Raw genomic sequence first — 10,780 nt, 5'->3', positions numbered from 1 at the left:
AGTTTGTATTTCTATCTTTCTCTCTCATTCTTTTTTCCACTACCAAAAAATTTATGTCAATCTCTTATGGTGCAATAATAAAAGAACAAAGGAAGTATATATTTCGTCACTCTTTCCTAAAAAAAAAAACTTGTTTGGAAAAACCCCGTCCAAAATGAGCCGGGTCGGGTATATACGAAGGCCCAATTCTCCTACATTTTTGTTTAATAAAAACCTAACCCTATTTTTGATCCATTCTCTCATTTGGCCGCTCAGAGCTTCACTTCCGGTATTCTTTTTCCCTCTCTTCCCTCTCTTCCACTCGACCGCCGCTTATACTGACGCCTGTTATTGCAGATCAACGTAAAAGGAGAAACCCAGAAGAGAGAAAATGAGTCGAGGAGCAGCAGCAGGAGGTGCCAAGGGTAAGAAGAAGGGAGCTTCCTTCACCATTGACTGCGCTAAGCCTGTTGAAGACAAAATCATGGACATTGCTTCCCTTGAGAAGTTTCTTCAGGAGAAAATTAAGGTCGGTGGTAAGGCCGGTGCTCTCGGTGATTCCGTCACTGTTACTCGCGAGAAGAACAAGATCACCGTCAATTCCGATAGCAACTTCTCCAAGAGGTTTTTTTTTTTTTTTTTTTTTTTTTTTTTCGCAGTACTTTTATTTTTTATTTATTTATGTAATAAACTAGTTATTTTGATTTTGATTTTTTTTTTTTTTTTTTTGTAAAATTGGTGAGGTTTTAGCCTTTTAGGGTTTAAGTGATTTTTTGGGTTTCGTTATTGTTAATCATGTTTCGATTAATAGGTAGTTTTCTTTGATATTCTGTTGTTTATTCACTTTTCAGAAATTCATGTATGTGATGCTATGTATCTTTATGTTATTGTGCTTTTCTGGTCTGTGTCTTTGCTTATTGTCCTCTTATTGAGCTGTTCTAAATTGTTGATTGGTTAAACTGACTATAAATGAAGTGGATATAAGTATAGACAAGTTTTCTAGGGCTTGATTAGGAATTTTAGGATTTATGCAATTGGTATGTTAGGAATCTTTTGTATCAATTTCTGCATTTTAATCTTATCAGGATTGCTGAATGTATGCTGCATTTTAATCTTATCAGGATTGCTGAATGTATGCTGCATTTTAATCTTATCAGGATTGCTGAATGTATGCTGCATTTTAATCTGATATTATATGCTGCATTTTAATATTATTAAGATTGCTGAATATATGCAGCACCGAGCCTAATCATTGTAATTGATGTTGGCGTGTTCCTGTTTTTTATGCCTTTCTAGGTCAGCGGTTTGAAATGTTGTTTAAGTATTTAGATTAATGAACTTGAAAGATGGTTCATGTACTTCCTCTGAGCAACATCTTATTCATTTTTTATGCCGATCACCTGTTCTGTTGTATTACCTTGAAGACCTCATGTGCTTGGTAACTTACGAGTAACATTGCCTGGTGTTGCTGCTTTCGCCTTCTTGTTAGGCCAGTAGTTTAAAGTGGTGTTTAAGTACTAAGATAAATGAACTTGAAAGATGGTTGATCGTTGATGTATATCCTGTGAGCAACATCTTTTTTATGCTAATCACCTGCTCTGTTGAATTTACCTTGAACTTCTTCTTGACACCATGTGCTTGGTATTTTATGAGTAGCATTGCCTGGTGTAGCTGTTTTTGCCTTCTTTCTAGGCCAGCTGTTTAATGGTGTGTTTAATTATTGAGATTAATGAACATGGAAGATGGTTCCTGTGAGCAAAATCGTTTTTTCATTGTTGTGTCTTCACCTCTGGTGTACTACCTGGAACCAGTTTGGTAATTTACGCTGCACAATTCTTGGGTTGTTTTTGTACTTTTTTTTGAGTCTGAGCTTATTCTGTATTGTATTGTAAAAGCCGATGTTAGCCTATAAAAGTGATGTATGAACTGTGATAGGTAAATGTGTGTTTTTACTTTCGAGTAATCTTGGTTTGAATTTATTTTCAGGTACTTGAAGTATTTGACAAAGAAATACTTGAAGAAGCACAATGTTAGGGATTGGCTTCGTGTCATTGCTTCCAACAAGGACCGTAATGTGTATGAGTTGAGGTACTTCAACATTGCTGAGAATGAGGCTGAAGAAGAGGATTAGATTTTTAGAAAATAGTTTTGAGCTTTGGTGATTTTCCTTATGTCAGATCTCATAATTTTGGGAGGAAAAAACGATTCTATGCATTTGACACCGTATCACTTGAGATATTTTTTCAACACTTATTTTTGTTTTTATTTAAAATTATCTGCATGTCTTCAGTTTTAGTATCTGGAATCTCCCAAGAGTCCCAACTGCGCCATACTTTATGTGGTTGGAATTACTATGAAGATTAGGAAGAGTTTTATTGTAGATTTTATGTGATTTTATCATGTGATCTTTCGTGGTAGCTTGTTTGTTTTCTTTGAAGGGACATAAGTTGGCAGTTTTTTTAAATGTGTGAAACATTGTTTATTGTGTGCCTATTTCCTACATGCCCTTGTGATATTGTGATTCTTGATTAGTACACCCAAGGTGCACCCGGTCCAAAATGACGTTGCCTATGCCTATCACATAAAGTGCAGGGTGCTTGCAGCCTTAAAAAAGGCCGAAAGAACACGAACATCTATTCTATTAACTAATACTAAAACAGAAAATTGCTGACATCATCCGCTTCTTACACTGTATATGTCTCTTTCTAATAAAAAATTTCTTGCTTAATGCACTTATGATGTCATATATTTTGGGGAATTTTTTTTTTAGGAATTGTTAGTTATTTTCATTTAATCTATTGAATGTGTCAGTAAATAAATGATTTTTTAGTTGGAATAAATAAATTGATATTGAGCAAAAACTTTTGGAGAATTTGTGAATAATAAGTCAACCTTTGTATGATTAGCTTAAAATAAATCAATTTTTCAACTAACTTAAAATAAGTTAACTTTTAGAGGTATTTTCTTTTAATAGGTCCAATGACCGAAAACCTACCACACAAGTCATTCTTTAACTAAAAATAACTTATTATTTTATTAAATGTTAATTATAATTACAATAATAATAATAATAATAAAAAATCTCAGCAACCCCATCTTTACCCCGCTGGCATGGTGCCCGTATCTAGGGATGGCAATGGGGCGGATCGGATGCAGATGATGGTACCTACATACCCATACCCGCCTAAAAATCTTATACCCATTCCCGCCCCACCACCCGTGGCGGGTACAATATCTACATCCATACCCGCCCCACCGGGTACAAGATAGGATCTATCCTTGTCCCATCACCCACTTGGATATTCATACTCGCTCCAAAATCGTCCCAAACCAACTTTGCCATGATGCTCTATTGTATCACATTAATGACGATTATATTAAATTAGGTTTAGAAAATTGGGACTTTCACTATTCAAGCTTATTGAGTCTTAGGGGTGTTTTGGGTGTTTTTGTCCCTCGGGAGAGTTACGTCACAAAGTCTGGTCCGGCGTGAGCTGTACCTGCAAAACAACGGAGACTCCGAGTGGTTGGAGCTCCGCCTTCGACGATCAAGTTAGTAACTTGAATAAGAGTAAAAAGGTGCGGAAATTTAGGTGGGTATCTGCTCGGATTCCTAGCTCGAGATGTCTCTTTCAAAGAGTAAATGTGTAATAAATGGTAAAACGTGTCTCCAAATGGAGGAAATCTCCCTATTTATAGGGTCATCGAGAATCGTGCCCCTGATTAGGGCATCAAGCCCTAATCGTTGGTGGGCTGCGCCGCATTGCGGTTTTCTCAGGATTTGGGCCATGAAGGCCGCCTTTTTCCCATTTATTTGGGATGACACGTGCCAAACAGGGGTTGGTCCATTTTGGACTAACCCTAGGGTGACACGTGTCACTTTCTGGTAAGACCACGTGGCAGGGTAAAATTACCCTAAACATTTGCCCCTCACAGATGTGACGTGACATTCCACGTGGCATCTGTGACACGTGTCACTCTTTCATTGGGGGGTCATTTTACTACCAGTTTTTGACTGTTCACCTTCTGCAGAAATTACGGAGATGCCTCCGGATTTGCCCCCAATATATAGTCGTTTACCCTCATTATTTTGTACATTTACAAAAACTTTAAGAGAGATAAACTTAGAGAGAGAGAGAGAGAGAGAGAGAGAGAGAGAGAGAGTCTGCTTTTACGTCCGTGTCAAGCGCAAGCAATCAAGCTCGTTCCCGTCTACCACAGCCGGTTCCGTCTTACCTTCAGATATCAAATTTAAAGGTACCGTCACTGTCTCTCTCAACTCTGTTTTTTTCGCTTGTATATATTTCTTGCAATAAATGGATGCATCACTAACACACACGGCACAACCTAGGTTAGAGTCCAGCCAGTCTCCGAGTACGGCTGAGTCTAGGACTGGGAGTGCCGCCTCGGGGTGTTAGGACCACCCTTATGCTTGGAATCCGACCGTCTGTGTGTCTGTGCAGGACACAATGGCTCGAACAATGCAGACGACCATAGATCCTGATTATAGGAGCGAGGGCTCAGGCGGGCAACCGCCTGAGGGGGAGACGTCAGGTAGGGAAAACCTGACGGCTGTTGAGAGGTCCCCTCCGTGTGCCCCTTCAACCCCTGCAGATTCCTTCCTCGATGAATGCGATCAGGGGGACGGTGAGGAAGCCGTTTCTATGCCCTGTTCGCAGGATGAGGAGTCATCCGGAGAAAGCTCCGCCTCCAGCTCCGAGAGCAGTGACGTACCTATGTCACCGCTTGAGGATAGTGAGGTAGAGGAGAGGAAAAAGTGGAGTGAGAAGGACGACCCCTTCAAGATCCACGTCTCTGCCAAAGATAGGGAAAACATGGAGAAGGACTTGGAGAAGTTTAAACTTATGCGCCCCCTAGCCGGTAATTACAGCATCCGGGTGCCGCCTGAAAAGGGCATCGTCTCCTAGAAGGATGACGAGAGGAACGCCAACGCCTACTTTTGCTGTTATGAGGCTGCGTTCCTAGCCGGGCTGAGATTTCTTCTTCATGAGGCGGTGAAGGCAATTTTGGGAGGCTACGGCCTTGGAGTGTGGCAACTAACCCCCAATTCCTGGGCTAACATCTTGGGGTATGTTGCCGCCTGTGAATTTCAAGGGCTGCATCCCGGCTGGGAGGCCTTTGCCCATATGCATTATCTTAGCCGCCACTCAGGCGGCTGGAGGGCATGGTATACTTTGACCACGCACCCTCAGTACATGATGACTTTGGACAAAGTGTCCAAATTTGACGGCTGAAAGCACCGCTTCTATTTGCTGTCTGCACCCAGCCGGCGAGAGAATTTTGAACTATGCCGGTATAATAAGAAGCCCGACCTGCTGGGCCAGAAGTGTTGTCTTCCCCGGATTCCGGATGAGGACTATGACAAAATAATAGATACCAACTTTTTTGGTCTTGAGACTGTTACCCTGTCAACCGGGGAATTAATAAAAGTTCCAAAGAACTGGATCCCAAAGAGCACCTGGTTCAGGGACGAGGCCTTTTTGTCCGCCTGTGGACTCAGCACAATGTTTACCAAACGTATGCGCCTAACATTATGACCGTCTGGGCTATTTCTAAGCTGTTGTGTTAGTACTGATGTCTTTGTTCTTTTTGCATAAGAAGTTTTGGCCATGCTCCCAGGCGACAAAACACCCAAACGGTCCTCAGCCACCATTCGCAGAGAGATTGCGGAGAAACAGGCGGCTCAGATCAGGGCCAAGGTAAGACGCCTGACCCCTTTTTCCTTAACTTCACAAGTTTCGTTTCCGGATGCATAACTGACTTGAATCCGCTTTTTAGGGAGGCGAAATCCCAAAAACGTTTGAGAAGAGCCTCAAACGGGAAAGGGATGACTCTGCCTCTACCCCGTCCAAGTCTAAGAAGTCTGCCTCCTTATTGGCTCATGGAGCCAAAGCCGGGAAGACTCAAATGCGCATTGGGGGGAAGATGCAGGACTTATCCGGAAGCTTGGGTCTTGACCTTGCCAACCCTCTGTCCGCAGGCGGAGGTTTTACAGCGCCTGCGGGTGGCACCCGCCACGCCGCCTCCGAAGGTAAGGCAAACCCATTTGAGTCCCCGCCTGAGTTAGGATGGCCTTTGCGAGTGAAATCCCGCTCCCAACAGACTTCTTCCTCAGACAGTCGACAACAGATTGGTGCCTCCTATATTTCGCACTCATTAAATGTTGATTGTGGTGCAGATCACTCTCCCCGCTGGCCAGACGTCCAGAAGCATGCCAAGGCCATGCTTGATGCCGTCCGCAAGAGGGACAAAGACAATATCCCTGGGATAGAGACGTTCAATCTGGAACGCATTTTGTCCCTTCTGGCTGAGGTGAGATGTAAAGAAGATAAACTTCAAAGCTTTATTCCGCCTGCATACCTGACGTGATTTGTACTTGCAAGCTCTATTGCGGGTAGACGGTCTCAAACGTCCCTACTCCCGTAAGCGGGAAGAGGTAAAGAGAGCCAATAAGTCAGCCAGAGATGCTGACAACTGTAGACACCCATCTGTGTCTCCCCAAAACCAAACCCAGTGATGAGTACCTTTCACGTCGAATCATAATCGAATGAAGTGAAAGTGTGGAAAGTCTAGTGTTGCGGATAGTTTTAATTTCTTTTCTATTCTCTCTGTTTTTGAATGCTTATCTTAAGAAAATAGCCAATCCAGTTTGGTTGGTCCATGATATGGGTCCAATGGTAGTGTAGTTGGATGGGGCTTGACAAGAGCTTTCCAACGATATATTATAAGCCCGATTCCGATGAATATTGAGGAAGTTATGGCCAATTTACTAAACTAGGCCCGGTTTGAGCCTTATATGAGGCCCAATGATCTAGGGGAGGGCCTAATATAGATTTATCATTCCTAATGCAATTATGAATGGTTTTAGTATTCTAGATTCTTCTAGAAGGTTCTTTTCATTCCTAATTCAATTAGCATTGATAAATTGACTTTTGTTGACTTTTCAGAGTTTTAATTAAAATCATAGAGCATTTTTGAAGGAAATATGATTTTATCCTCCTGTACGGCAATTTTTATCTGATTTTAAGAAAACACGTGAATTTCTGAAATCAGCGCCAAACGCCAGCTGTAGCGCCTGGCGCCAACAACCAGCGTTGGCGCTGGTTCTGTTTTTTGTGCGCCAGACTTTGTTTTGATATTTTATCTTTTTGGCTGATTTTCTCTATAAATAACGTATTAAAACTTCGTTTTCGACAACCAGATTTGACCTACAACCGAGATTCGCCTACAACCAGTTTTCATTCTCTCATTCTCTAATCATTCACCATATCTCTCTCTCTTTTTCTAAACTAGCTTTTTACGTACAAAATTCCGCATTCCCAAGATCTAGAAACACCTAGCTATATTCGAAGTTGCCTTCGCCCTAGACGTGAAAGGTTTAATTTATGAGGGTTTGGTCCCAAATCTCTATTTCAATTATTTAATTTAATTGTTTTGTTTATTATTTTCCTTGAAGTTACTAACGTGTGTATTTTGTTATTAGAAAGAGGTACGAGGCATCAATGTAAATGATTTAATGGTTTTTATTGATATTATGATATAGAAATAATGCTTAGATTGTTATTATGATTCCTAGTAACATGTTAGGATGCTTGATGTTTTGAATGACAACAATGATTCCTAGTATCATGTTTAGGGTAAATTTAATATCAAATATGATTGTTATGATGCTTCCTATTTTCTTCCTAATATTTATGATTGTTAGTATCATGTTAGGGCTAAAGCTTTGATTTTTATTGTTTAGTGACATGCTAGGGTTTGTTATTAATCTTGTTAGTATCATGCCTAGGGTCTTGCTATTATTATGCTTTAACATGATTATTATGATTATGATTATTATAATTATTATGATGATTATTGTTATGATTATATTATTATGTTTCTTGATATATTTTTATTGCTAGATCACGCCTTTTATGCATGTTTAAAGGGAATTTGTACTTGTAATCACGCTTAATAAGATAATTTAATAATCTTATTTAGGGCTAATTTGATTATAATTTCAAGTGATCGCCAATAATAGTTTTGTTTGTGCATTAATATTCAACCAACATAGATTAAACAGGTTTAGGGTAAACCTATTGATTGCATGTTAGTCAAAAAGCGCACATGAATACGATCTGAATAAAGTAGAGGCCTATTATTAGGGCGGGTTCAATCTCTTTTAGGTTGGATTTGTACCTTCATCCCCGAACCCTATTTGGTTCAAGACCTTATGGAGTTGACGATCTCTTGGATCGTTAAGGGGTGTAACCTTCACCCTGTGAACGGTTTACAAGTTCCTAAAACTTGTTGGCGACTCTTTTGCTCTATCTTCTTCCCTTTTGGACGCCACCGTACTTTAGTGTATGATCACAGTGGGATTCAAGCTAGGGGTTAAAGCTTGAAATTATTCCCTACAGTTTTTGGCGACTCCACTGGGGAGGATTTCTATTTTAATTCCTGAATTTGTTTCGGCAATGATTTAGAATGAGTGGATGAGACTCGAAACGTTCTAAGTATTTCATGTGCGTAATTTTGATTAACATTATTGTCATATGCATAAAAAAGATCTCATTGGAAAGACCATCCGTAATGAGTTAAAAACATAGGATTTTACACGTAGGAAATTTGAGAAATATCTTTCACAACTAGGACCGAAATAACACCGCGCGAAACTGGAAAATTTATCGAGCACAGAAAGCTGCTGAGGCATGGAGGAATTAGCGCCATGGGTCAGAGCATTGGCGCCTAATTTTTATGTGTAGCGCCAGACGCCAGCATTGGCGCCTGGCGCTACAGCTAAAACCTAGCGCCAGTCTCTGTTTGCTGGCGCCAAATTCTTCCAATACCGAGCCAGAAATATGCGTTCTAATTTCGACTAGTTTTTCGTATTGTTTGCTCAATCCTACTTCCTGATTGAATTTTTTTTTTCTCACTTTTCTGAAACCCATATGTGTTCTACATTTGGACATAACCCTCTGGGAATTCATGCTCCATCTACCTGATTGAACGCACTGAGGAACAAAGGGTACATCCGAGAATGTTGAATTCACCAAACCATGGGAGCGAATTTGTTCTAAATTCGCGGTGTCCCATCCACTCGCGCCAACCCTTCACGGTTAGGCTTCCGCGCGGTGCATCCGGACAATTAACCATGGACCCTCTATTGACTAACCCATATCCCGAACTTTAGAGAACTAGAGCCATGGTTAGGTTGCAAACTCATTGCATCATATTGTGCCTACTTGACTAATTGTGCATTATTTGTTGTGCATATATTCTATGTTTTCTTAACCTTTTGTTTGACTTGTGTTGAGATTAAATAAATTAATGACTTAAAGAACTTTGCCTAATTAATTAATTAATTAATTTGAGTAAATAAAGTCTAATATTTTAATCGGAATTGACCTAGTACGACTTTAGGCATACCCCTGTTGATTAATAACACCGAAAACAGTCCCAGATTGAAGCTCCAGAATTGGCGCCAAAGTCTGGACTGTAGCGCCACTGTGTGGAGTGTGGCGCCTGGCGAAAATCTGTCGTCTGGCGCTACGCTACACAGTGCGGCGCTAGTCTTGTCATTTGGCCGACAGTTCGGATTATTGATCGAGTCATCACCTAATGTCTAATTAATCAGTTTGCTAATTAATTCGGTTAAATTTCGTAGTCAATAACACCTCGTCGAGTCATTAATTGAGTCTAGTCACATAGTCTAGCCACATGGTCATGACACGAGTCTCAACATGTCACCTACACTCACTAGTCCTAGCACACACTTTGAGTATACGTATCACCATGACCGTGTCTTAAGTTCATGCATGAGTCGATCTTTCCGTCATTTAAGTTGGGGGTACATCTTATTCCTAATTCTTCATATACCTCCATCTACGTCATTTTTCTTCATATTCTATTCCAATCTTTCTTCACTTCCTCCATCCATTGCATGTTGAATAGAGCTTAAGTCAAATAGTTAATAATAAATATCCCCAAATTCCTTTTCCACAGTACTTGGTCGAGGAGAGAAGGGCGATTAATCAAGGACAACCTCTTTATTCAAGTTTCACTTTTTCATAAACCAATTCGTCAAAAGAGGAAGGATAAGAAGATAATGGCAACTCAAGAAGAAGTTAATGAGCTTAGGAACCAACTGGTTACCGTGACTGAAACACTGAAGCTCCTCACACTTAAGGTCGATGATCCCGTGAAACAACAACAAATGAACCTCATGCAAGAAAGTTTGAGAAAGCTATCTAGTGACTATAAATTTCAGGGCATGAGTTCACAAGGGGTCTCACTGGACAAGTAACTTCTTCCGCATAAGTTCAACGCCACTGACATCCCGAAATTCAAGGCAACAGATAACCCTTACTTCCATCTAAGAGCTTTCGAAACCATAATGAGTATTAAGGGTATCGATAAGAAGGTTTCCCCCTCTATGTTCTCACTATCTCTTGAAACCGTTTGCCAACAATGGTACTTCTCCCTTGACAAAGAGAAAACCTCTACCTGGGAATCAATAGTAAACGCTTTCGTGGATAGGTACAAGTGCAATATTCAAGTTGAAACCGATCATAGACAACTTGAGATGCTAAGACAAAAAGAGAATGAAGGCTTTACTTCTTTCTTTAATAAATGGAGGGAAACTTCCGCTAAGATGATTGAGGTGCCCACTGAAAAAGAATCTGTGAGGATGTTTATCAAGAATCTCCAAGAGAAGTATTCGAAGCATTTAAAATATCAACACAATCTAAATACTTTCAAGGCCGTTTATGACATCGGAATTGAAATCGAAGATGAC

General features: G+C 40.4%; 1 protein-coding gene across 1 annotated transcript; it reads left to right on the top strand.

The window, feature by feature from the left end:
- Positions 1-200: 200 nt before the first annotated feature.
- Positions 201-2,277, top strand: LOC145635979 (large ribosomal subunit protein eL22y-like). The gene is made up of 3 exons (XM_081687399.1): positions 201-268; positions 337-603; positions 1,966-2,277. The coding sequence occupies exons 2-3, from the start codon at positions 371-373 to the stop codon at positions 2,108-2,110; spliced, it is 378 nt and encodes a 125-aa protein (XP_081543525.1). The 5' UTR covers positions 201-268; positions 337-370; the 3' UTR covers positions 2,111-2,277.
- The last annotated feature ends 8,503 nt before the right edge of the window (positions 2,278-10,780 follow it).

The sequence above is a fragment of the Chenopodium album genome, chromosome 6, assembly GCF_948465745.1.
Source record: "Chenopodium album chromosome 6, dcCheAlbu1.1, whole genome shotgun sequence".
In the NCBI taxonomy this organism is placed as follows: Eukaryota; Viridiplantae; Streptophyta; class Magnoliopsida; order Caryophyllales; family Amaranthaceae; genus Chenopodium; species Chenopodium album.
The sequence above is the reverse complement of the archived record's forward strand: the minus strand, read 5'-3'. Positions and strand labels throughout refer to the sequence as shown.

Excerpts from the sequence above, each read along its gene's own strand:
- LOC145635979 (XM_081687399.1), top strand. The coding sequence starts at position 371 with ATGAGTCGAGGAGCAGCAGCAGGAGGTGCCAAGGGTAAGAAGAAGGGA. Across the intron at positions 604-1,965 it reads GATAGCAACTTCTCCAAGAG|GTACTTGAAGTATTTGACAA; the intron begins GTTTTTTTTTTT and ends ATTTATTTTCAG.